This window comes from Hippoglossus stenolepis, chromosome 17 (genome assembly GCF_022539355.2).
Source record: "Hippoglossus stenolepis isolate QCI-W04-F060 chromosome 17, HSTE1.2, whole genome shotgun sequence".
In the NCBI taxonomy this organism is placed as follows: domain Eukaryota; kingdom Metazoa; phylum Chordata; class Actinopteri; order Pleuronectiformes; family Pleuronectidae; genus Hippoglossus; species Hippoglossus stenolepis.
The window spans coordinates 11,320,433-11,348,396 of record NC_061499.1 but is presented as its reverse complement, the minus strand read 5'-3'; the positions used below and the strand labels follow the sequence as shown (position 1 = coordinate 11,348,396).

General features: G+C 47.6%; 2 protein-coding genes across 2 annotated transcripts; both read right to left on the bottom strand.

The window, feature by feature from the left end:
• Positions 1-10: 10 nt before the first annotated feature.
• Positions 11-6,225, bottom strand: LOC118125164 (probable methyltransferase-like protein 24). The gene is made up of 5 exons (XM_035183544.1): positions 5,683-6,225; positions 4,137-4,235; positions 2,075-2,211; positions 1,607-1,874; positions 11-1,017 (listed from the first exon to the last, which is right to left on the bottom strand). The coding sequence occupies exons 1-5, from the start codon at positions 6,208-6,210 to the stop codon at positions 712-714; spliced, it is 1,338 nt and encodes a 445-aa protein (XP_035039435.1). The 5' UTR covers positions 6,211-6,225; the 3' UTR covers positions 11-711.
• A 1,669-nt stretch (positions 6,226-7,894) lies between these two features.
• On the bottom strand, positions 7,895-27,468 carry ahdc1 (AT hook, DNA binding motif, containing 1). The gene is made up of 6 exons (XM_035183540.2): positions 26,908-27,468; positions 16,299-16,492; positions 14,694-16,009; positions 12,879-14,575; positions 10,668-12,420; positions 7,895-9,439 (listed from the first exon to the last, which is right to left on the bottom strand). Exons 3-5 carry the CDS (start codon positions 15,885-15,887, stop codon positions 10,674-10,676), a joined length of 4,638 nt encoding a protein of 1,545 aa, XP_035039431.1. The 5' UTR covers positions 15,888-16,009; positions 16,299-16,492; positions 26,908-27,468; the 3' UTR covers positions 7,895-9,439; positions 10,668-10,673.
• Between the last annotated feature and the right edge of the window lie 496 nt (positions 27,469-27,964).

Sequence of the window (27,964 nt, the reverse complement as noted above, 5' to 3'; positions counted from 1 at the left end):
GACAGACAAGTTTTATTAAGGCTTTCTGGATTTATTTTGGGTTTTTACTGCGGTATAAAAGCACATTCGTGACACATTATCTTCTTTGTTGTACAGTACAGTGCAAAAAATACATCAGTTCATAAAAGAATTTCTATATGTTTTACAGCAGGGACAATCAGTCTTAATATAACCGAAGCCTCTCTTCAATGTAAACAATTATTGCACATATAAAAGCTTTCAAAGGCCTACAGAGATGCATACAATCTATGTTCAAACCACTGCTGGAGCCAAATACTGCAAAAGGGATTGCACTGAATAATAATAGTATGAAGATGATATTCATAAAATATTACATCATCAAAATATCTATGGTTCAAATTCATAAAAATAACGAGGAAAAAAAAGAAATGAAAATGTGCGCGTCAGACAGAAATAAATCTGTAATTATTACATCACTATGCTGTTGCCTAGTTATATCATAAAAACCTCCTTCTTCTCCATATTTGGTCAAATTAGCCAGTGTATGTACAGACACAACAGTATCTCCCTCTAAGGGTGGAGTCACAAAAAGAAACGTCCATTCCTCTCCACAAGAGGGCGATGTCATGTTAAGAAATGTGTGAGCCTGAAATGAAAGGGGGGGGAAAGTTCATTGTAGGAAACTCTTTTGAGGCCATGCACCATGTGTAGTCACGTGTGTACACCTGTGCCCATTCATATGTGTATGTGTTAATGTCTTGTGTTGACCCAGCTGAGTGTGTAAGAGCTGTGAGCGTCGCCCACTGTCCGTTTCAGGACGCTGTGACCATCTCCTGCAGAGCTGTGGACCAGCTTCAGGCCAGAAGCTCTGAGACCCTGCAGGATGCTGAACCAATAGCACAGCACCGCCTCATCGGTTCCTCCCACCTCAAACCCTGCCCATTGCAGATGCACTGTGGCGACCAGATGATGGACACTCTGCAGACTTCCTGATTCAATCCAGTTCTGGAAAACTCGCCACTCGGCGCTGAGCAGGTCGGCGAACATAAAGTGAACCTTGAAAGAAACAAGAATATATTGAAGAAGATAAAAATGCAATATTGTCCCGCAGGATTATAAATATCAGGCAACTGCTATTGTTATGGCAAATATTGTGAATATTTTGTCCATATTTAGAACAATTCATGTTAGTGTCAGTATTTATAATTATAAGAATACAGTTTAATTTTTCATGTCGTCCATTCTTATTGATTTCCATATAGTTAAGCAGTATAGCCAATCATTATTAAATGTTTTTAAATGGAAATATTGGAGGACTCCCTTTTCTCTCACGCAACATATTCTCAAACTATAGATATGTAGTTCCCTCTGGTGGCTGCAGGATGTAACTGGGCCAGTGTGATCCACTCATTGAAATAGTTGCCATGGCACCCAGGGATGGCGCAGAGCCCTGTTGCCATGGGAACACACAAGTAAGAGAGCTTCCCGGGTATGTTGGGGTGAAAAGACTCTTAAGGTATGTTTGTTTGGCACTGTTTCTCAAAATTGCTGTGTGTGTGTGTGTGTGTGTGTGTGTGTGTGTGTGTGTGTGTGTGTGTGTGTGTGTGTGTGTGTGTGTGTGTGTTTGCATGTGTTTGTGTCTTACAGTGTGATGTCCGAGAGCTGCCATGATGTCTGCCAGTGTTTGTGAAACACTTCCCAGGTTGACTCTTGCCTTGCGCTTGCGCTTCCTTGGAGCACGCCACTCCAGCCACATCTTGTGCTGGCTGACCACACCTCTTTCGCTGTGGTTACTAGCCAAACTGTTGCTAAGGTGACCATTAGCTGTATTGGAGTTGCTGGGATCAAACCTGTGCACCTCACATCCGAGCCCAGACACAGTCTTGAGAAAGTCTGCATCTCTTCCATCCATACTAGATAGACAAAGACAAACACAAACACAGAAAGATAGACAGAGAGGCAGGGGAGCACAGAGGCAGTTTGAAGATTATTGTATGCATGATTAAATATGCATTGCATAGTTTTTGTTCCAGCTTTGCAGGCAATGTGAATGCATAAGCATCACTGCACATGCACTGACACATGCACATACTGTACAAACATATGGCCGCACCTGAAGGAGTATGCAACACATGGTCTGTGTGCAAATGGAAGGAGCCAGTCCTCAGCACACAGCAGCCAGTGGTGTGAGGCCGCAGGGGGCTGTGAGGCCTGAGCCTGACCTGGAGATAAAACCCTGGAGCAGTTCAGCTGAGGATGGACAGAGAAAGAGAGGTCAAATAAGTTGAAGAAGTTGTGTGAAAGCTTGTCCTGTGAAATATGCAAGAACAATTCCGAAAGTAGATCATGCTTCTAAGGGCCTTTAGGGTTTTGGAGTTCCGTATCAAATGTAATTACTTTATCCTCCAAAAGCTGTCTCCTGTAGTGGTATGTTTGTCTTATTTCTATTTCCATCCCTCCCTTGCGTCTACTGAAGTTGCCATGTTAACCAGCTAACGGTGGCCTGGGTAGTCGGTAAGATAGAGAGTCACTGTAACATTGAGTCTGCCCTGAAGAAGTAAAACGGCTCAGATGGAGTATTAAATGCTCCTAACAAGTGACCATCACTGTGTGTGTGTGTGTGTGTGTGTGTGTGTGTGTGTGTGTGTGTGTGTGTGTGTGTGTGTGTGTGTGTGTGTGTGTGTGTGTGTGTGTGTGTGTGTGTGTGTGTGTGTGTGTGTGTGTGTGTGTGTGTGGCAGGTATTCTATATTCAGAGGAAAAAACAAAATCCACACAGTATACTAGGTTTTATCAGTGGATATATCATTCTCCCTCCCAGTTCCTCAGCACTTGGTGTGACACAAGTCTTAACTCTTGTTTGGGAGTTTCCAGTCTGGAACTGAAAGGCTTTACTGGCTCCAGATTTGGCAGAATTCTGCCGCACGCATATTGACAGTGCCTGACTGATCATATTACTGCTATGTTAACCCCCACACTGCAAGTCTGCAGTTGCTCAAGTAGGAAAAGTGGAGTGCAGAAGAACTAGTAGTAGAAAAAGTTATTGATTAGCATCTTGGCAAGCTGTAACTCCTGGCTACAGCACGTACGTCCCTTATGAGTTAGAGTAGAACCTGAGACCTTTGAGCAGAGCCCATTATATTAGACCACTGATAGTGTCAGGATCAGGACCCTCCCATGGGGTCACATGATGAATCTGAGGGGTCACAAGATGATTGGAAAGACGGAATAGAAAAAGAGAAAAAAGTTGCTACTCAAAACAAAGTTCATTACTCTTTTTTCTTTTGTGGTGCAGTGTCTGTTCTAAACCTGTATGTTTTCTTGGACTATCCTAAGGCTAGGCTCAGAGCTACTTCATTATTATACCCTGTCATTAGTGAGTCCTCCTAAAACAGTTCTACAATGTACTGTCACTTTTTCTTTGTTTGTGTGCTGGACGTTTGTGTGCTGAAGCTTTTTATAAACAGTGAAAAGTGCAGAGTGAAGTTACAAAACTTTGTGCTCATCCAACCTGGTTTATCTGCAATGGAGATTTTATAGCCAATGTTTTGTATAAAATTTAAACTGAATTTTCCTTTATGACTGTTCACATGAGTGTTTTTTATATAAGTTCAAATGATTTATTGAACTGCTGTTACATTTCCATATATTGCATGACAGCTATTTCAAAGGTCTGTTAAGCATTGACAATTTCTCTAAATAAAATCTCTGTAATTCAATATAAAGGATTGCATCGGGGAAAAAACCCACTAATATTGTGTTTTTATTTTATAGACAACTTGCCAAAGAGGAAGTGATTCTATGAATGTTGCTGCCATGACGGAGGTCAGCACCAGTGTCTGTGTCTCGGTCCGATATGGTAAAATAAAAAGAAACAAATTATATCTTTGATTTAAGGGTCAGAAGTCGACAAAATGGGGACCTTTAAATATATGTAATATCTAATTCCTTTATAACTTTGCAAAGTAATTTAAAAAAAAATTTTTTTGGGAACAATATCACAAAGTTATCATGTGTCATATACATTGGAAAAAAAATGTATCAGTATCTAAATTGTGTTGGGGGCCTTTAAAGGGCATTAATCACTTCGCACATTTTCAATCCTTACCCTTTAAGAGGATAAGATGTTTTTATTTGACAGTAGTGTACGTTTAATGTAACATTATTTGTAACCTACCTGTGGCTGGTTGATGTATGTGATGAGACGACTGAGCTCTGCCGTGAATGACGGCTTGTTGTCCGCCCACGGTTGCACCTCCAGTGCTCTGGATCCAACCTGGCAACATACGGACATACATATCAATATATTGATATTCATGGTAATGTGGAGGTGGGGGGGCGGGTGTTGAATAATAGTAATTATACCCAGCCTGAGAATTCCAGTAATGAGTGTGAGTGTGTCTGCCCCCCCCCCCCCCCCACCCTCTGCTCCAGGTATATGTGCTGAGGAGGCGCAGGTCACAGGCCCTGACCTCAGTCCTGCTGGTATAAGATGTTTGCCTGGGGGCACTGTAACGTAAAAACTCACACAGTGCCAAAAGAAAGCCCCCACCCCACCACCAGACTCATGCTGAACCCTGCGGTCACCATGGCAACCCTCATAGGGAGGAGGTGTAGTGGGGGGGGGGTTGATGATTCACAGAATGAGTCAGAGAGTTTAGCCTTGGGCCGAAAAAGAGACAGTGAGAGAAAAAGGAGAATTAAAGACAGAGATAGAGGGGGGTGAGGGGAAGGAGTGTGAGGTAAAGAGGGGACAGACGCACCCACCCCACACAAACACACACACACACACACACACATGCACAGGTGAAGGCTGGAGCTCTACGTGTGACTGAGGGGCAAAGAGAGAGAACAGCTGTCGCCGCTCTCTGATTTGGGGTCAGTGCTGCGCTCACCTGTTCCATCATGTCTGTAATAACTCACAGGGCCGCGTGTGCACAAACTGACCCCACATACTGAACACAGCGACAGAGGAAACCACAGCATCTGTTCACATCTGGATCTCTCCAGCTGAGCACGTTTAATGGGCTTAACCATCGATCTGTCTCCTTCTCACTGATAAATGGAATATGTATGGGTATTGAATTGAATTAACTTAGTAAGTGAGTGAATGACTATGTAAATACTGAAGGTGCATGGAAAAGTATAATTTCCTCCAAAAGTCTATATGTAATTCAATAAATAAAAGCTGTTGTATTAATGCAACTTGAACACAATTAGCAGAAAGTTACTTGCTACATTTCAAGAAAAAGTATTAAAAGATATCGTGTTAAAACCAAAACTACAAACATATATTAAAATCTGGCACTAAATCTTATGTTAAACAGCAAACTTATAGAAGAGTCAAAGGCCCTAAGTTGCACAGCTGAGAACAAGAATCCCAACTCTGGCCCTGGAAGCCGGTCGATTTAAAAACATCCAGGTGAATTGTGTGAAATAAGCGATATGTGAGAATGAATCACATTTTATTCTGCTTTGTCCTTATTATGATGAGTATCTACAAATGTAATGTGTTTAAAATCCAGACATGTTCATGGTCCACTGATGACAGAATATTTTCAGTACTCTGGTTTCTTTCTTTCTTGTTACAACTATAAGTGTCTTATACGCCTGTTTTAGGCTGGACACAAATGTACGTGACACAATTATAAAAATCAGTCATCAACATCTGTTCTTATAATTATAATTATATTTTTTTTACTTTGCTCTCGTGCTGAACTTACCTGGTGTATCTCGTTCTCATCCTCATAGGCTCGTGCTCCCTCCCCCCTCTCTCCATCTTCCACCTCCTCTTCCTCTTCCTCCGGACCCGGTCTGCGGGAGGAGGAGGACGGGATTCCCCGGCGGAGGGACGGGTTACTCCTCTCCGGTTCGATGCTAATGACCGAGAAGGCGACAGCGCCCTCCTGCTCCTCCGGCCCGGCCCCGGCGGCTGGAGGTAACCGCGGCCCGACGACGAGGAGTTGCAGCGCGACGAGAACCGGCGGCGTCAGGAGCAGGAGCGGGATCCAGCAGTGGAGCCGGAGGAGGAGGCTGCCGCCGCGGCCCCTCCACCGCGCACAGGTCCGCATACTACCTCCACCGTGGCGGCACTGCGCCGGGGAACATCGCCGGCTCTGTGCCCGGTGATTCAACTTTTTTTCCCTCTGTGGGGCAAAGAGGAAAGTCCCGGCTGAGATGTCCCCTCCTCCTCCTCCTTCTCCTTTACCCCCAGGGGAGAGCTGCGATGAGGAGGCGCATTCCTCGGTCATTGGTGGCCTTGTTGACACAGTGACAAGCGTTTTATTTAGCCCACAGCTGACCCTAACAGTTAACCCCTGAAAACATGTGTGGACCCCTCCTCTTAAATATCTATTAGTAATAAGGTTATCAACTCATTATATCCAGAAAAAAAGAGCTGGACATCCACACAGGCCTGCTACTGTTCTGTATGTAGTGAATAAACAGTCCTGCACTAATTTTAGATCCGCAAACACACAGAAATGTTTGGCTGGACATTAACCAGGTTTATTTCATCTTATGCATTGATGTTATTTGTCTAAGATGTAGGCCCAGTGCTTTGGTGAAACATTTTAAAGGCTTTATAAATATAGTATTAATCCAATTTTGATTATTCCCAAAAACCTCATGCATAAATATAAAAACATTAATTATGTTTGTGGCCTGTAAGTACTTTTAGTCATGTAACTATAGTGTTTAACTAGTCTTTAAGCAGTGGGACCACTTTAGCTGAATACTTGAATTTGATACTGGACAGGATCTCACATTCAAATATTTTACCCTTAACTCCACATCATTTATTTGATATTAAAAACTAAATTAAAACATCACATGCCTGATGCACAGTTGCAGGTTATACAATTCAACTGTACAGAAAGTGGAAGCTCCCTGTTAAGCAGCTACGTTACAATGCTGCTGACATTGTAAAAGATCCATAATCAAACCATGTAATGTATATATATAACAGACAGGGGGCATTGTACTGCATAATTAATGCTTTAAGAACGTTTTGATTTTTGCATGAAATAATTTGACTTGTAATAGAGTGTTCTTATATTGTGGTATTTCTGCTTTTACTTACTTTAACTTCCTGAGAGTATGGGATTAAAATATATAAGATTCCTTCATTCGTCCCACTATGGGGAAATTGGTGGTTGAGTTCAGCACAGGAAATTATGTTTTATATTTAAATGAAAAGCTGTTATTTTGCATAAATATACGGTAAAGAAATTAAATTTATGTGAGGGAGCTGTTGCTCTGCACCCTCCTCCTCTTTCTCTCTGTCTGTCATGTCATGTTGTTGACGGTGTGTGTCTTCTTCCACCATACAGTGGAATGTCACAGCAAACACATTTCCTCTGGCCATGTCTGAGTCTATTTAGTCAGCCTGTTGACAAACTGTACACAATATGCAGCCAGTAAACTGTCCCCATCTGCTTTCTCTTTCTGTGTGGCGCACACAGACACACACACGCACGCACACACAGTCAGACACACAACATTTTCTATACTATTGAATGATTACCCACGACAACATGTATAGGTCCCTCCTTCTTGTCAGCTCTCTGCAGCAGCCTTTACGCCGTGCTTTAGTACAATTCCTTATTTGGATGAGGAATCTTGCAACAGTACATTTTTGTGCATTTTTGTTTCAGTGGCTTTAAAACCCCTACGACACTCTTTTCTGATTTCCTGAGTCTGGTTTCTTTCTTTCCCTCCAACACATCCTCCCCTACTCTCCCCGCCATCCATTCCTCTCCTCTCCTCCCCTCCCTTGCGCTCCCTGTCGAATTGTGTCCTTGACTGAACTCTCTCGCTCGCAGTCCCAGACAGCCTGGGCAAAGCCCAATACTCAGGGAGGCTCTAAAACGCACACACACAAACACGCTCACACCTCCCTTAATCCCTTAAAGAAGCAGTATGCTATAGACAGAATTACCAATGGCAAGAACAGAATGTGTATTTAAATATTTTGCACCTCAGATACATACATGATATGTAACAGACAGATATACATTTTTTTTTTCATCACAAAAACCACCAAACAACACAAGACCACAGAAAAAAGAAGGGAGAGAGTGAAAGAAAGAATGAGGCCCCGCCAAGACTTTGGTGTCTGGGGAGCTTCACTCCTTTTGACCCCATAGGCACGCACACACACACACACTTACTCACTCACTCACAGGCACACACACACACACACACACACACACACACACACACACACACACACACACACACACACACACACACACACACACACACACACACACACACACACACACACACACACACACACACACACACACACACACACACACACACACAGATACATGCATTACTGCAGTCACGCAAACACAACCCCCTCTGTCTCACATTTGCACACAGAAAAACAAGAGTCTCTTTGGGGCCATTTTTATGATTTCAATGTCTCTTTCCCTTGTAGTTTAAAACATCAAAACACATGATGTTGAGTCTCCATGCTGCAGCCCCCCTCCACCCCCTAATACCACCCCCACACCAGAAACCCATTCCCCCCCCGCAGAGCAGAGAAACCATGGCAGAGCGCTGAGGAGGGCATGACGATGGCGGACCCTCCGAGTGAAGAGGGGGCCCCTGGCTTGGAGCTGGAGTCGTATGTACAGATGCTGGTATTTCAAGAGCAGAAACATTATTTTGTCCACTTTTTCTCTTATGGGACACAACACAAGGAGAGAGTGCACAGAGCAGGACATTTGCAAGGCTCATGGTATTCAAAAAGTCAATTTTGGGCTCAGATGCGGTTCAGGTTGGAGCACGAGACAGAAATGACAGTGTCGGTGAGTCGAGTGCAGAACACGGTTGCTGGTTTAGCAAAGAAGGGGAGGGGAGGACAGAGGAGAGAAACAGAAAGAGAGAGACAGACAGAGCGGCATGCTCCGACTTTGTCCATATTGCAGATGTACAGAACAAGACCAGAAAGATTTTGGTGAGATACAGACTTCTGGGAAATGGAGTCCTCTATGTACCACAGCAGGACTCAACGGAATGAGGAAATAGGTTTGTCTCTGTCCGTCAGCATCTGGCTTTCATCTGTCAGCTCCTCCTGGCCAGTCCCTCATTCCAGCACAGAGTGTGAGTGAGTGTACACATGTATGGTTCTACGTGGTCATGTTTAGGTAGTGAACTGATCTGCACATGCTTGTCTGTATTTGTGTGTGCGTGTGTGTGTGTGTGTGTGTGTGTGTGTGTGTGTGTGTGTGTGTGTGTGTGTGTGTGTGTGTGTGTGTGTGTGTGTGTGTGAATTTGTGTGTGCACATGCTTGGGTGTTTTAAGTTGTGGCTGATTTTTGATTGTCAGTGCTGGAGAATTAAAGCTTTACTGTCCAAAGCTGGCAGCTAAATTCTCAACCTTCATTTTCACAGTCTCTCACAAAGAAGTCTCCTTAACAAAAATGAAAAAAAATGTTTGCAAATCTGTAAAAGCTTGGACTGAATGCACCTGGAAGAGAAACAAAGGGAGAGAGATACAGATGAGGAAAAGAGAGCAAGACAGATATTTTAGAAAGAGATAAAGAAAAGCATTATAATATGAATTGAATGAAATACACCTAGACTATATTTGATCATATCCCTGTAAGAAGGTTGATTTGGTGCATAAAGTAATGCAGTAAGTGTGTCTGCTCAGTTTACCTCTTTGCACTTCAGCTCAAGAGTTTTTATTGAGTATCACAGCTTGAACATATTTTGACCGTAGGCTGTAAATAAAGATGGACGACGCATCCCCACCTCTCACTGTACAAAATTGAAGCTAAAATATCCAGGATACAAACACTGCAATCTTAGGCCGATGGCGCTATTTGGACCCGGGGTCTGCGCAGAAGTGATCAGGGGATGGAGCTGCAGTATCGAGATCTCGCCAATACACGTGCTTGACCAATCGCGAGTCAGTCTCAGCTGTCAATCATGACATTTCACCTTTTTACAACATCAAGTTAAATGAAAACCAAACCAATCAGGGACTTTTGCACCTCATATACAAACATGATATGTAACAGACAGATAAAGTTATGTCCATGTCCCATCTATACTGCAGCCAGCCACTAGGAAGCAATCAAGACACTATGGCGTCACTTTAAGGGGAACCGTCATGCGGTCCACCTTTATCCATCCAAGTTACCATGAAACAATTTCAAATACATAAATTTCATCTTTAGAAATGGGCTTATATAATCTGGCAAAAGCTGATTAAAAACAGTTTTCTAACCAGATATATATAGGATAAAACTTTTTTGTGAAACTGCTTCTAAAGTTGACTGTAATACATCCCCTCCCAATTTGGTGGCCTATTCAAGGTGCAAAGATTTCCCATCACTGCCTTTGTTTGTCAGTGCCTCTGCTGCCTGTTGACTCAGCCCCTCCACCACCCCAGCATCCACCTGTAGTGCCAACAGGTGGGTTAAAGCTCACTCTCCATTATATCTACTGTATTTAATCATATCTGGGTTTCGGAGCCTTGACGCCAGACTCTCACTCTGTTCTGCTGCTGCAATAAACATTTACAACGTGACTTGTCTGACTGAACTATCAAAGCTTCATCATCCAATTAAATATCAAGTATTGAACCTCTTTCAAAACACTTGGCAAGGTTTTCTACACATTTTTTAGCAAAACTTATGGTCATCCTCCTTAATGGGCTTATTGTTTGTTTGAAGGTTAAATAAACCCACCTGCTGTTACAGGCTGGTGACGCTGAAGCTTTCATCATTGGCTGGGTCCAAGAGCTGGCACAGTACCCCACCTCCCTGAGCCACCTGGGAGGGGTAACGGTGTCCCATGCCCTGGTAGGACTGGTGGGACAGGGAGAAGCCACTAGTGTCCTCCTGATGGGGCGAGGAGTCCAGGGGAGGTTTGAGGTATGAGGAGTGAGGCAGGGGGCCTTGGCGGTGGCCTGTGCTCATGGGGTGGGGGGTCAGATCCCGCTTGTGGGCGCTCATGGCGGAGGGGGGGCTGCGCTCTTCGTAAAGCAGGGGTGTCGAGTGGGAGAGTAGGCTGGGGCTGGGGTTGGAGTGTGTGTGGGATGGGAGGTGAGTGCTGGGGTTGGTGTGTGCGTTGTGGTGGGTCTGATTGTTGGTGTGCGGGTTGGAGTGAGTGAGGGGGCTGCTCTGGAGGTGCGAGGTGGGATGGGTGTTGGTGTGCGAGCTCAGGTTCGCGAGCGGCTGAGTGTTGTGATGGTGCGTGTCGTGGGGGGTCTGGATTATATGAGTGTGTGTGTTTGCGTTCGGGCTAGCGAGTGGATTACCGTGTGCGTTTCCGTGAGGACTTGTATGCGGGTTGCTGTGTGCGTGCACAGCTGTGTTTGAGTGTGTGCTGTGCGAGTGTGGGCTGGGGCTTCCACTGTGCGATGTCTGTCCGTACCAATAGGGGGAGCTGCAGTAGCTCGGGGAGTCGTACTGGGAGAACTGTGGGTCTTTCGGAGCGGGGCGATGAGAAGGACTCAGTGCAGTGCTGCAGTGGGATGTTACCCGTGGTGAGGGGGAGCAGGAGGGGGAGAAGGTCCTGGATGGGACTGGGTGGTAAGACTGGGGAGGAGGAGGGGTGGGCTTGGGAGGGTAAGGGGGAGACGAGACACCGGGTGAGAGGGAGGAAGAGGACTCTCCAGGGTATAAGGCTGGATATCGCTCCTCAGAGGAAGGTGTGGACGGGTGAGCAGAATAAGGGGAGGGGTACTCACAGGGGTCCTGGAGGTAGCTGGAGGGTGGTGCGGGATTGGGAGTGGCCAGGGGAGAGAGGCTGCTACTGTCACCACTGTAATAGTCCAGCACCTCCTGGAACAGCCCAGACCCCTCTGTGCCTCCAGCAGACACTACTCCTCCTGCTCCACACGTAGAGGAAGCCTTGCCCCTGCCTTTAGGCCGCTCTCTCTGACATGGAGACAGCCCCCCTCTACCACCTCTGGACCCTCTGCCCCGCCCACCTACACCTCCTCGCTTAGGTCCAGGAATAGGTGTTGGTGAGGGACTGGATTGGGAATCAGAGTGTAAAGTAGAAACACCATCTTTTTCTGATTGTGGCTCAGTCCGTTTCCTGCGGCCGCGGCCAGGTTTGCTGTTTCCGCCTCCCTGAAAGAGGACGTTCTGGCTCCAGTTATACGAGGGCCCCGAAGCTCCCTCGTGCCAATCCATCATCAACTTCTCCAGGCTGGACAGACTCGACGGACCCCCTTCTCCGCTAACAGAGACTGCCTCAGTCAGTTTGAACGTGCCGCCAGCGGAGCTCGGTGCGATACCGGTGGCTGCAGATCCAAGATGCAAAGAGTCAGAGGAGGATTCTGACAGGCTTTCAGGAAAAGGTTGTCGCTTGGCTTTCTGGGGGGTGTAGTTCGAGATATCCAGGATGTCTTTGGACTCATTGGAGCCATATTCACCGTAGCCGTGATACTGAGGCCCGAAGCCGTCTGTTGACCAGCCGCCGTAACCTTGTCTGAAGAAAAAATAAAAAAATATGAAATTAACAACAGCAATTATAAAACACAATATATCTTGAAATAAATTGTGTTCGATTTTCACTGCTCTTTGTTGCTGCTCCACCAACCAGCAACAAGAACCTGAAGAGACCTCTCTGCATGTGGGTGGAAATTATGCATTCCTCTGCTGTATAACCACGGTGCACATTTTAGCCCCGAGTTAACTAATGTCAGGTATGGACTGTTAATTAGCACATGGTGGACATGTAAAAATTGAAAATGATGAGCTTGAATTACACATTAATATTTGGCAAATCACATCGCTTTGATCCTGCCATGGTCAGACTTTTACTAGTTCGTACTTCTCCTTTTAATTGAAGAAAACATTAAATCACTTATTTCATTTACACCAAGTCAGATTTTGTGTGAAAAAGAAACTCAGCAATGCCTTAAAATCGCAAAATTCGTGCTTTACCTGTAGCTCCACTGATTGGAGCTGTACTGTTGGGAGGAGCTAAAAGGGCTGCCTCTGGCCACTGACATGTACCCTCCTCCAGGTGATGTGGGTCCTGTGGTCTCCCCCCGCACCATGGAGGAATGACCTGCTGCAGGATATCCACAAAAGCCCCGCTTGGCTGCTGCCTGGTAGTTAGAATAGCCAATCTGGCCGACAGGGGTGGCCTTGCCACTGCTGTGTCCGGACCCGTAAGCGAAGCTGCAGTCTGAGGATCGCTGTGACACTGCAGGAGAGGAGGAGGAGTAGCCAGAGGAGTAGTGCCCATAAGAGGCAGGATGTGGGGAGCTAGGAGAGTGCGAGAGAGATGGGGGGTTGGATTTAGGATAGGTAGAAGTGGTGGGTGATGTTTGGGCCAGGCTGCTGTAGCTGTATGGAGGCCTGGCTGAGGAGCAATGTGTTTGCGCTGAACCCTCCACCCCAGAACTGGCACCCTTGGAACACCACTTGGAAAATGCAGGGGCCCAGCTGTGACTGGGAGCTGGGCTGGATGGCTCATAACCAGGGGTGGATGAAGTTTTGCGGGCGTTTGACTGCGAGGAAATGTCCAGCAGGTCTGATGAATCGTCCGAGTCCAGCAGTGAGCGGAAATATCCAGCAAACAGGCTTTGTGAGTCCTCCCCCGCTGGCCCAACACCTCTGCTTCCCCCTGGACTGCTGTAGGCACCCCCCCTTCCTACCTCACAGGATGAAAAGCCCCCCCTCGGTGATCCACAGAGCTGAAACCCACCCAAACCTTTCTCCTTCTCCAGACATCCCTCCTCCCCCCAGCCACCTGCCCCATTGGGCCAGTCCTGCCCCATGAACACCCCCTCCCCTTTACTTGCGCCATTTTTCCTTATACGTTTCTTCTTGACTACTTTCTCTACGCCAGGCTCAGTTCCTACGACACCCCCTCCCCTACCGACCCCACCCTTCCCCCTTTTCCTTGGTAATCCGTGCTCAGACATGGGGCTCAGTTTCCGCTTTTTACCGATGGATTCAAAGAAGTCACTGAAGGTGCTCTTATTGTGCTCAGTGCCCCCAATACCCCCTGCTGCTCCGCCACCTCTTCCAGCGCCACCTCCTCTGCCACCCCGCGGGCGTCTATACCCGGTGAGGCGGTGGATCAGGGTGGATATTCCAGGGTTTTCCAAGGGCACATGAAAGCTCTCTGGCTCACTGGGTGTCCAGCATCGAGGTGGAGAGCAACGGCCTGTGGCAGGGGGCTGGCGGTTTAAAAAGGCCAGTTTGGACAGAACATCCCCGTACTCTGTTTTCACATCATTAGTATCATTAACATAAGATGGATAAGGAGAAGGGAGTTTAGTCCGACGACGCCTCCGGGGCTTTTTGGGCTGGTCTCCATTACCACTAGCACTGCCAGCATTTGGAGGCTCTCCCGGTATTACTGGCAGAGCCTGTTTGGGCGGTCGACCCCTCCTGCGTTTGAGAATAACAGGCAGCTCTCCAGGAGGGAACATCACCATAACACTCTTCCCGTTGTTCTTCATGCGGAGAAGTGCGGTGGGCTCTCGAACAGCCTCTGAGCCCTCCAGACTGCCATTGTTGCCTTTCTCTGTCCCCGTAAATGTCTCCAGATTGGAAATCTTGTAGCTCTTCTGTCGGCGGCTGAGGCTGACGGGAATGCGAGCCACCTTGACGACAATCTTCCTCACCTGAAAAGCAAAGACCAACAAGAAACAAAATCAATTGCGATTTGTTAAAATATACACTTCATATATGATATGATACGATACATGGTGTAAAGTGTTATGTGTTAATAAATTAACTTACGCCGACAAATCGTTTACACTTCCGGTTATTAGGAGGACATACCCCCAACTGTGTAACAGGTTCCTCCTTAACAGCTAACAGAGACGCAGCAATGGTGGATGTGTTCATAAATGGGTGGTGAGGGGTGACACGACGAGCAATGGACTGTGCTGCCTGCCGCTGTTTCATGACGCTTTTAGGAGCTGCTTTTTGGACAGATTTTGGTGCAGGCCTAGACCTTGATTTAGGTCCAGGTTTATGTCCAAGTCTGGGCCCAGGTTTGTGTATAGCTTTAGGAGCAGGTTTGGCTACAGTAAGAGCGAGAGCGATATCTGTAGGACAGGGGGCTGCGGGTAAAACAGCTGCCCGAAGAACAGCAGGCGAAGGCTCTTCCTTCTTGCGAACAGCCACCTCCTCTTCTTTAACCCTCCAGATCTTTTCCTCTAATGCATCCAACTCCTCCTCTCCTCCCCTCTCCTTCACTGCCCTCTTCTCCCCGTCCTCCATGCTTCGGCGGAGGCGGGAGGATTTGCGCAGGTGACAGGGGAAGCGAGGACGTCCAGAGCTGCGGAGTGCATACTTCTTCTCCGCCTCCACAGGAAGAGGAGAGGAGCCGGGGGTTTGGTTTGGGCCGATAGGGAAAAAGGTTGAGGGAATGTCTTTCTCTGCCTTGAGGACTGGGGCTGCCAGCTGATTGGTGGAGGCAGGATGATTGCCAAGCGCCAAAGACAGGGGTTGAGGTGAGTTTGTGTGTATGGCCTCTGGTGTGAGAGTTCTGGAGTGCTCAGGCCCAACAGAACCCGTATGTGCATTGACATCCATGTGTCCACAATTATCCATCTGTGCATGCATATCTGGGTCTATGTGCGTCTGCATGTCTTTAAATGTCTCTGCAAATGCGTGTGTCTCAGCAGCGGTCTGAGTCTGCGTCTGCCTCCGCCGACAGGTGTTCAGCCCCAGCCTTCTCTGTAGGTGGAGGCCGTTGGCCAGGGCAGAGGCTGGGGAGGCGGGAAAGTGGTCAGAGGTCACCGGGGCCAGTCCATTGTTGGAAGGGTCCTGGAACTCCGCCTGGAACCCAAGCTCCCTGGTCCAGAGCTCAGGCCCTTCCAGCTCCTCCAGCCCTCCCACGCACCCTTTTTCCTCTGCCTGATTTCCACCACAGCCCACTGGTGCCCCAGACTGGCCTGAAAATAGGTGATCTGACAAGCCACTCATTCAGTGTATAGTCCTGCTGGTAGTGAGGGAATAAAAAGGGGGATGTTTTCTGCTGAATGTAGATGAGTGTTTTCTTCTTTGTTGCCGTCTTCCTCTGGCAGCTCGCAAGAGGCTTCAAGGACCTGAGGGTAGACCAAAAAATTATAAACTGAATAGAAAGTCTGCAAATAAGTTTCGTTGTTGCAATTAATACATTTAATCTAAACTCGTTGCTGCTAAATATACTGGTCATTTAATGCATCAAACATACAGAAAAAAATCTAAATCAAACATTTGCAGCACAGATGGAATTGTGTGAGGGAATCGTCCACCATTTTTTTGGCAATGGGCCATAAACCTAATCTGTAATGCACTCTATTCTATTAACTGTGCCACCCACACAGCAGCATTACAACATTAGATTACATTTACCATTCATATCCTGTTCGGCCGCTTGCTTTCACCGATCGGTCGTGGCGCTGATTCTGATTTTGATTCTGAGTTGAGCCTCGCTGTGTCTGCCTGACTGGCTCTGTTCTGCAGGGGATCATTGGGTCATCAATACTGCAGTGGAGAGCTCACATACTTTTTCTCTCCCCTCTGCTCCTGTCTTTTGCCCATGGTTGCTGGAGTAAGAGAAAGAGGGAGACAGACAGACAGACAGACGGACAGACAGACAGACAGAGGGAGGGACAGAGAGTTGACAGCAGTTGGAGAGAAGAAAAGGAAAAGGAGGGTGGAGCAGAAAGAATAAGAGATTAGTACATGATGTCACAGCACGCATCAGACCAGACAAGAATCTGTATTTTGGTGAGGGCTGCACCATCTCACATCAGACACAATTATTTTGGAAGATGACTTGCAATATAAAATTTTGAAGTCTATTGTACTATCACGTTTACCAGCAGATTGTGGGTTCACCTGTGAGTCAGAGCCACTTTACTCTATTTGATTTTGATGTATGCTACATGATGAGGATCACACACACAGAGTGAGATGCTGTGTAGGCCTGGGTGAGTTTTGCCACATTTTTCCAATACCACCATATTTGAGTGAATAGACGTAGGTCCACAAATTATAATCATGGCACACACACACACACACACGCACGCACACACACACACACACACACACACACACACACACACACACACACACACACACACACACACACACACACACACACACACACACACACACACACACACACACACACACACACACACACACACACACACACACACACACACACACACACACACACTGCATGTCACATTTCAGCAAAAACTATTCAAATGCATTACAAAGCACTACTAGACTTGGAGGGTACAAGAAGAATGAGAATGTGTGAATAATCACAGCCACCAGGGGGAAGCAGAGAGGTGATGAATAGAGAGGTGTTAAGAGGATGGAGAGATGAAGGTGACAGAAAGACAGGAACGACTGGAGGATTATAGAAAAACCCAGAGCAGAGGAGAAGCGGAAGGACTGACAGCCAGGAGAGACAGAAATCTTATGAAATCTGGACCACACGTGCTATCAGACTCCCACGTGACGGCGTGCGTGCACACACACATTTCAAGCACAAACACAAGTATGTATGCGTGCCCACTTTTGCACACACACACACACACACACACGCACACACGCGCACATTGTTGGCTCCAGCACACTCTCCACATACAACGCAATCCTCTCCATCGTCAGATCTCTCTGCCTCCGTCTCCAACATATGGTTCTGATTAGGAGGTTGGGAGAAGGACAGAGCAGTGAGAGAGAGAGAGAGAGAGAGAAAGAAAGAAAGAAAGAAAAAGGGGAACAGAGAGGGTGGAAGACACTCAAATTACTGAGTGAATGGGTGAGAAAGCCTGAGAAATGGCAGGAGATGGAAGAGGTTCAGCTACGTGAAAGACATGGCCAAGATAGGGAAAGGACGGTAAGTGGACAGATTGAATGAGACGCACTGATTTGAGGTATATGGGGGAGAAAAAGTTGAAATGAGGCGAGAAGGAGAGAAGGAAGCGGGAGAGGAGGAGGAGGAGGAGGAGTGGGAGAGTTTTGCTGTAGCAGAGTTTGGGACTGAACACATGGAGCAGAGCAACCTCAACGTTCTGTTGCTCTGAGGGATGACACAACTGGGACATACAAACATGGAGATGAACACACACACACGCGCGCACACAGACACACACACACACACACACACACACACACATGCAGAACATAGTTTCTTTAACCCCCTCACCCATTCCCTCCTATGCCAGCACTGTCTCCCTCCCTCCCTTCTCTTCCACTCTCATTCTCACTTTCTCTTTTCTCTAATTAACAGTATTCATTAATTAAGGCTCCATCTGACCGGTGCGTGCGAGACGGAGAGAAACACATGCTTTAATTAAACATTGCTGCACATGTGCTTAGACATACATGCACACTGTCACTCACAGACACACACAAAGCGGCACGTACCAACACACAAAGACGCATGCAAATATGCCACCACAGCTTCATCCTCCCACACACTCACACATCGATTTGCACATAAAAACATACATATCACACACACACACATATTTCTACCCATGAACATTTATATTCACACACAAAACAAAGACACACATGCAAATATCCCTCTACTGTGCTCTGCAGGGGGCATCCTGACGGGGCTTAGATGCCAGCCTATCAAGCGCTCCCACTATGATTCATTGTTTAAGCAAATACTCCATCAGCCGCCATCCCAATATCTTCGGTGTCGTACGCAGGAAAGGCGTTTTGGTGCATTTTACTGAGTGGCTCTGGGGCTTTGGAACACTCAGCGGCGTAGTATTGTCTCTGTGAAAACTGCCGATGGTGTGCGACGCTCCCACATGGTGATCTGTTGAATCTGTCTCACAAAGAGCCGCTCTCACACGAGTGATATTGTTTTAAAAAGTTTTGATATTGTTAAAAAAAAATTGTCTACGTATATAAGTTCTTTTTTGGAGCTATTGTGAGCTTACAGGGAAGGCAACAACAACACAGAGTGAATGCCAGTGTGAAATCGCAGACAAGAACCTGTCATTTTCCAGTTTTGGGCAGTTGCCCTGTCGTGCATAGTGTGAGAGGAACAATCGTTCTGTACGTGGTAGCTGTACAGCATATCTATTCTCTTCCCATCTATCTCACTGCCACAAAAGGCTTGCAGACTCACAGGCCTGCCAGCAGCAACCCTCAATGAGGAACTAGACCCTGTGTGTGTGTGTGTGTGTGTGCGCACGCGCGTGTGTGTGTCAGTGCAGGCACGTACGTGTGTGTGTGAATGTGCGCGTGTGCGCGTGTGTCTTCCTGGGTGTGTTTGTAAAAGCACTCACTGAGCTCTAACGGGTGTGCAGTTGTTGCTAAGAGACAGGCAGCAGCACCGAAACAGCATGGGGGAGTGGTGTGAGGGAGGGGGAGAGAGGTAGTGAGAGAGAGAGAGAGAGAGAGAGAGAGAGAGAGAGAGAGGGGTGGTGACTGCAGGAGGTGGGGTGTGGGGTAGGGGGTGCTCCACAGAGAGGTTTAGACAGATAAGAAGAAGAGGTTGGTGGTGCTGGTGGGGGGATATGGAGAAAGTGTATGTGAGGCCAGGAGAGAGAGAAGAGAGGTGGGGAGGGGGAGGAAGTGGGTCAGGGGGTCCACAGAGACCGAGTGACACCGCGCAGATACTCAGCTACCATCAGCCTCCCGTTCCTCCACGCTGCCTCAAACCATCCCACAACACACGTGACGACGCCCAACTTCCTCCACAAACAAAACAAACATCAGACTGAACCATTAACACGAAAGACAATGAACAAAACTTGACGACGACGTGTTTTCAACTCATTCATTAGTCCAAAAAAAATGGTGTGTCATGTTGTATTCCAGTTTGTCAATGAGACGTTATCGAGTATGTACAGCATCACTTTGAACTGGTTGATGAAGTGCCAACGTTGCCTGTGCTGATCAAATCTAAGGTTTGAGTGCAGAGCAAGATACAAGCAACAAAAAAAACCACATTAAATGGATGTCATTTCACAGCAGCTTTAGCAAAACTTTATTCAACTTCAGAAACCTCCCATTTAACATGAGCACAACCCTAACATCTTAAAATGATATGTTGACATTTTGGATGCGAAGGCAGGGTTTCTTTTCCCGTTGTGGAAAAAAAAATATTTACTTGGCCAAATTGTTAAAAAGTTTTAATTCAACAAAATGAAGAAAAAAAAAACTGAAGTTATGAGGTCATGCCTCAACCGCAGAGCATTGCAGCCCAGCGGGCAGCTCAAATTTGAGCACATCACAACTCTTCCAATCATCAGACCTCGGCCGTTGGAGAGCTTGAGGTGTTGTAAGTGTGCCAGAGGGGCCGAGGAATGATCTACACACAAATCGCTCTATCGGGGGCCGTCATGCCAGCACACACATTACTACCGACAACCCTTCAGAGCAGAGGTGAACTTTGGGCTTTGGCGGATCACACACGTCACTCAAACGGAGACGGTCCGACTAAACACACACGCAGACCCCCTCATCCCTCACCCACCCACTCTCCTTCACTCTGACCTCTTCTCTCTATCTCACCCACTCGCATCCCACCCATTCTGCTGCTGCCCCCCCCCACCCTCTCCGAAAAAACACCGCCACCTCCCCAGTTGCAGGAAATTCCTAATGATCTTCATCATCAGTGTGCACGCTCTAGCTCCTGCCAAAAGCAAGCACGTGCACGCATACACACACACGCACACACACACACACACACACACACACACACACACACAACACACACACACACACACACACACACACACACACACACACACAAACACAAAGCATATAAGTGAACAGAGACCAACACATAAACCATATGTGCAGACAAACAAAAAGGCAGACAGACGTTTAGGCACACATCTAACATAAACAGACTTCACACAGCAGATACAGTGGTGGCCCTGCCAAGGATGAGCACAGGGGACCTGAGAAGTAGCTCCAAACATTAAACAACATATAACCAGGATCCCCCACCCCACCCCACACACATACACACACAAACACAGCCAACCCTCATCTGACTGTCTCACTCTCCGACTGTTGTTTCTGCAGGAACCTACATGCTGTAGTTATTTTAAGGCGAGGAGGACTGTATTACCCCTTCCTCTTCCTCCTTCACCCCCCGCCCCAATCCCCCCACTTTTCTTCCTCACCGTTCCCACTCTCATCTCTCGAGCAGCCCCCCACATACACACACATGCACATACCCATTAACACGCACACAAACCTCCCACCTCCGCTTTCTATCCCACAACACACACATGCACGCACCCCTCCCTCATCTTCAACTCAGCCTGACACTTTCTATCCTCTCTCGCTCTCCTGCAGGCGGTTTCCTGGCACTGCTGATGGCCGCCCCTCAGTCAGGTCATGTGACCAACCACACCAGCTGGGAGCAGCCAGGAGTGTGTGAACATGTGTGCACACGAAACCAAGTACAGGATTACATACGACAAAGGACGCACAGGGATAAGTTTGGACACAAACACAAAAGCACACAAATGCAATTAGATGAAACTAGTTACTTAGGGGAAAACACAAAAACACACCCCCTTTGAGTTCATACAGGTGCAAACACACACAAATACACACTGACATGACATGCACACACAAATAGACAGAAACAGAGCAGAGTTGCACGATCCACATAGTCATGGTGGCGAGAACTCACAGACACACTTTAAAACCACATGTATCGACACACATAGTCATGCACATCCACCGCACACACAGAGGACACACACACCAGATGCTTGGACCCCAACACACACTCAGACCTTGAGGCCAGTGTTTTGGAGAGGGGCCTCTGTGCTGCGGCCCTGACTTCCTGACTCCTCCTCCTCTCTCCATACTCCTGTTCCACAGTTGCTGTGGGAGACGCTGCTGCAGCGCCCGTTGCCAAGGAGAAGGCTGCTGGCTGTTTGAACAACAATGGCCGCCTTGTGAACATTCCAACTGTAGGTACTGACAGCTCATCAACCACAGCCTCAACTTACACACCTCTCGAGAAGCACACGCAGACACACGCATGCTGCTCACGCTACACACGCCGACACTACACTGTACCTCTCCAGTTCTTGGCCTCAAGCCTGGCCAAAGCAATACACTCAGGTACAAACACAATCAGGCATGTACACAAGTGCATGCACACACACACACATACACAAACATCTGTACAGGCTCTAAGAAATTATGACTTCTGCTGAGGGGAAGAAACCCTTCAGTCGATCTCCATCTACCTGCATCTCCCTACCATCTCTCTGTCTAACTATCTGTCTCTCACACACACACACACAGACACACACACAGACACAGACACACACACACACACCCACACAGTGCGCAGTGAATTCATCCATCTTCCCCCTTCTCCCCGACTACTCTCAGTCTTTCTCTCTTATCTCTTTCTCTCTCCTCCCCCTCCACAGCCTTCTGCTTTCACTCTCTCACCCGCTCTTTACTTGCTCTATCCCTGCCTCTCTCTCCCTTTCTGTCTCAGGAAGTGTGTATTCTCACTCTCACACACACACATGTGGAGGACACACATTCACACACACACACACTGAGAGAGGCACACACACAATCTCTTTCTCTCCTGGAAGGTAGCGAATCTTTTCGTCCCTTGGGGGCAACACTTCCTCAGAGAAGGAGGGAAAAGGGAAAGAAGAAAGAGAACTAGAAACAAGGGTGGAACGGGCAAGAGAGGAAGAGGAGGAGGAGGAGGAGGAGGAGGAGGGAGGGAGAGGGAGAGGAAGGGAGTTAGAGAAGAAAGGAAGGAAGAGAAGAAGGTGCAAACTATATTCACGGTGGGGGTTTATAGACAGACCCCTTAGTGCTCTGATTATCTGTTCGTATTGATGGGACGACATTGGAGCCACGGCGCTGGAACGTTGAGACAGAGCCGGAGCCAAATTGGGTGGGGGTGTGGTGGAGGGGGGGTTCGGGGGTGTTGAGGAGAATCACTAACAAGTCTCTGCTTATCCTCTGACTCACTGTTTTCAACGCACAAACCCAGACACATGTGTACGCACACTCGCACGCCGCTACAAACACAGATAACTGTGACGCACATGTGTGAAGAGACACGAAAATCAGTCGTACAGTGCGTGTGTAAGTATGTTGATCTGTGCAGATCAGGTACAGTAGAGGTGTGTGTGTGTGTGTGTGAAAAGATGGCGAGTATGTGTTGTGTGCCAGACACTGAGAGATGCTTTTTCTGCGTGTACGTCTGCATGTCTGCGTGTTTTCCCATCTCTCGCTCCTCTTTAATAATTGAGCTGATTCTGTCCAGCTTGTTAGGGAGGTACACAGCAGCTTCACACTCTGTCTTTCTCTCCTTCTCATCCCCTCGCACGATCCATCCCTCCCTCCTCATCCTTCCATCCTGCCACTCTCCCTTCATTTATCACTCCCTCTCCTTCCTGACCCCTCTGTCCTCTTTCTCTCCCTCTCTCTCACTCTCTCTCACTCTCGCTCTCAGTCGGTCCCTTCCCCAGCAGCTCTCCCCTCTTTCTCGGCAAATCCCTCCTGTTCTTTGACCTCTCCCTCGCCTCTTGCAGTTGCACCCCCCACCTCCATCCCTCCCTCCCCTCGCTCCACAGCATCCCTCCACCCCGCTGCCCTCCATCATCCCTCTTCTTTTGCCTCCGCTCCCTCCCTCCATCCTCCGAAGGTGAGAGGTCGAAGCTCCCTCTCTCCACTGTCAGACTCAAACCGGCTGCAACCAGCCCTTGGGGGTGGGGAGTGGGGGAAGGGAGAATGAGGAGGTAGGTGAGGCAGGACGAGGAGGGGAAGAAAAGAAGAAGCAGAGGCAAGGGACAGATACATGGGGGGCAGAGGGGTTAAAAGAGGGAAGGCGGCGAGAGAGAAAAGAGAAGGGGGGAGACGTCCTCTATTGAGTCAGTGGCTTTGGCGCCGAGGAGCAGTTTTATGAATGTATTGTGTGGGAGGTGACAGAATGGAGCATACAAACACTGCTTACACTAATGCTAAATGGTCGATATGTGCGTGTGTGTGTGTGTGGGCATCTGTTTGTATTTGTGAGCGTGAGTGAGTGCATGTGCGTGTGCGTGTGCGTGTGCGTGTGTGTGTGTGTGTGTGTGTGTGTGTGTGTGTGTGTGTGTGTGTGTGTGTGTGTGTGTGTGTGTGTGGGAGTTGAACCACATTTACCTGCCTGTGGCGAAAGCTATTTCACTTCAGGTGACGATTAGATTAATAGGAGTCATAAAAGACAGTACCCTTCACTCCAAGGACAAAGTTATGGCTAATTATTTTTGCCAGCAGCTCATTTCATATGGTAAAGTTTTATTATTATTATTTTTTTCAAGTAAAGTTGGTTGTTTTTTAACAGTAGCATTCAATATAACGTCTTTGATTTGGAAACAGAGATAGAATTTGCATCACAATGTCACATATTTATGCTTAAAGCCGTTTCTCATAGCTCCAAGTCATCAGATGGAAGCTCTAACCACCCAGATTCTGTCAGGGTGAATTGTTTACATGAATCGGTGGCCTAAAAATCAATTTCTCGTGTATTTTTGGAGGCATTTCAATTGCTGAGTAATAATGGCCTGACTCATTCAAATACACACACACACACACCGGTGTAAATTCCCCTTTCCTGGATGGCAGTAATAATATCTGTTGTGAAGAGTTCAAAGACAAGGGTCAGAATGATCTTCGGCTGACTTTCAAATAAAATCTGTAACCCCAACATTTTTTGCATTTGACGAATCTTGTGCACAGCCCGAAGCCAAATGTGTGAAATGAAGCCTGAGATTGTTTTTGAAGAATCAGCATCTGAACAGACCCTGTTAAGGATATCCTCTGATGTAGATTATACAGCTCGTCTGGTGGCAGTGTCTGTTTGTTGAGGTCAAATAACCCCAAAGAGACTGAATAGGTGATTCTATCTTTCAAGATAACCTAGTTCATATTTAGACCTGATGCAAGAATAAACTGGAACTCCTCTAAACCACTATTCAGCCATTCAACAGGTTGCACCATCGTGAACTCAAAACTTCCAGAAGCACCAGGAAATCAGCAGACGTCCATTAATACTGTACCAATCTGTATGTTTGTGCATGTGTGCAATAGTGTGAGCATGTGCATTCATTAATAAATGTCCATTCTGTCTTCTCCATCTCCATGACGACCTCCATATCAAGAGGACGTCTGACTACGGCAACCTCACATGCTGATAGGCAGAGAGAGGAAAACAGATGATTGGTTGATCTGTGGGCTGTCATATCAACAGGGTGCATCTTTGTGACACTGCAACACACAAGAGCGTGCACGCACACACACACACACACACTGACTTGGATGTGCCATCAACCCCCACACACCTACAGTACAAACAGCAGCAGGCCACAAACAAAAGGTATTTCCAAAGCACACACACAGTAGACATGTACACACACACACACACTCCGCTTTGAGACGAGATGTGGTGTGTTAGGTGCGCTGACCCTGCCAATGAGGACAGGCGGAACATCAACGGAGCTACAAGGCCGTTACTATGACAACTAGCCCCGCTCACACAGGTAGGAGGCACAATATGCCTAAGCTGTTATATGTTCACATTCTCTTTCTCTCTCTCTCTCTCTCACACACACACACACACACACACACACACACACAGGGCCATGCACTCAAGACAAGTCTGACAGAGCAGCTGCATGCCAAAGTGAGGCCATTTCCTTTTCATTCCAGCATTCAGAGGGTTGAAATTATTCATTATGTCCAAGTGGACCTGCCAATAAGAGAACTCACTCTTCAAGCAGCGACCGAGAGAGTGAGACTGTGTGTGTGTGTGTGTGTGTAAGTATAAGACAGACAGACAGACAGAGAGAGAGAGAGACAGACAGAGAGAGAGAGACAGACAGAGAGAGAGAGACAGACAGACAAAGCATCACTCTGCATACCAACAGCACCTGCACTAGGGCAGCCTGTGCACGTCTCCGAGGGGCCCTTAAATAACGAACTGTCACTGCCCAGACACTGACATTGACTTCCCTCTCTCCCCGTCCTCTCTCTTTCAGTTTCTCATGCGCTCTTTATTCCTTTGTCACCCCCTGCCCCCCTTTCTCTCTCTCTCTCTCTACAACCCCCCCCCTCTCACTAAACCACAGACAAGAGCTGATAATCACCACCATGAGTACGCCGTGTCTCTCCAAGCTCAGCAGCCCCTGTTGCCACTGCAGGATGTGCTGCTGCTGCTGCTGCTGCTGCTGCGTCCTGCCTATAACTGTCCTGAGGAGGGGGGCTGCCAGGGATAGAAACCCAGGGACGCTCACCAGGGACCCTCTCTCTCTCTCTCTCTCTCTCTCTCTCTCTCTCTCTCTCTCTCTCTCTCTCTCTCTCTCTCTCTCTCTCTCTCTCTCTCTCTCTCTCTCTCTCTCTCTCTGTGTGTGTGTGTCTCCTGTTTATACGTAAAGCAAACATCTGTCCATCATGAGAGGCTGGGCTCACTGTCAGACTTCTGGTGTGTCCCACTGGTATGTAAATTCATTATTAGAAAAGTGCCATTAAACTCATACACATGCAGGGCTCATCTATGGAGACAGCAAATAAACAATACAAGAGAGAGAGAGAGAGAGAGAGAGAGAGAGAGAGAGAGTGTGCGTGTGTGTGTGCGTGTGTGTGCGTGTCAGTGGTGTGACTGTCTTGTCTACGCTGTACATAGGATAAAGAGGCTAAAGGGTGAGAACACTTCATCTGGATATCAAACAAACAGGGGGTACACAGGGTTCATTGCGCGCACATGCAATCACATGTACGCGTGTGTGTGCGTGTGTATGTGTCTGTGAGTGTGTGTGTGTGTTTGATCACCATCATCAATTAAGATCTATACACACACGCTGCATGCCTACAGTAAAGCCCAAATGACCCCGCGGCACGAGCGTGCCAGAGGTGCAGCACATCTGGACGAGCGGACAACACGAGCACATTTTTCTTGTGTGGTTCATATACAAGACGCTGCACGCGCACTCACCGCGGGGGAGAGAGAGCCTGGGAGACAGAGAGAGAGAGAGTCTGGGGGCTCGCGCTGGCTGCCGGAGCTCGGTGCGGAGTCAACGCGGGCTCCGCTCCTCTCCTCGCCCGGGTCACGGAGCCGTTGCCTCGGCGTCCGCAGCCGTCAGCGCGCAGCATGTCCCCGCTTCATCTGGGCTGCCCGCCCCGGAGGGAGACAGTTCTCCTCCCGCGTCAACGTCTCCTCGCTGCCGCCGCCGCCGCCGCCGCTGTCTCGTGCGACCGCTCCTCTCCTCTGGCTCACACCGACATCTGCACCCGCAAAGATGGAGAGAGAAGGGGGGAAAAAAGCAGGGGAAAAGGTGAGAAATGTAAAAAACGGGGAGCGGGGACGCTGCTTCAGAGTCTGCCCCTCGGTTCGGGTGGTGACACGGCCGCGCTCGAGCGCTGTCCTCCGGTTCTCGGTGACAGGGACTCCCCGGTTTGCGGGAGGCAAAAAACAGACGTGCGCCCGTGCGTCTCCGCCACTGCGATTCCAGCTCTGCCTCTCGTGCGCCCCAGTCTCCTCTGAGCCTCTCCAACGTGCCTGACTGTCAAAAGCATCCGGGCACCCGTAGCTGGCCTCACTCCACACCCCTGGAACCATGGGAACTGTAGTTTACTGCCGAGGAGAGAGAGAGCGCGAGTGTGAATGAAGACAGAGGAGAGAGAGAAAGAGTGGGAGGACAGAAAGTAGCTGTCTGGGTTACGAATAACACTATTATTCTATTCTATGCTATTCTATTAGTGCACTGTTACTTTCATTCTTTATTCTAATATTATGTATCTATGTTTATGCTCTTTGTAACTCTCATTTTTCAATGCTTTTTTGTAATGTCTTATGTTGCTTTTACAATTAGTCATCACGCCTTTTATTTTGATATAAATATCGTTGAAATGTGGTATACAAGTAAAATTGCCTTGCCTATTTTATTTTGTTTTATAATATTCATATTAAAAACTGAAGCTATACATTATTTGGTGACACTTCAGGCCTGCTCTAAATCATGTACTTTTAAACTTTTTTCCCCCCTTAAATT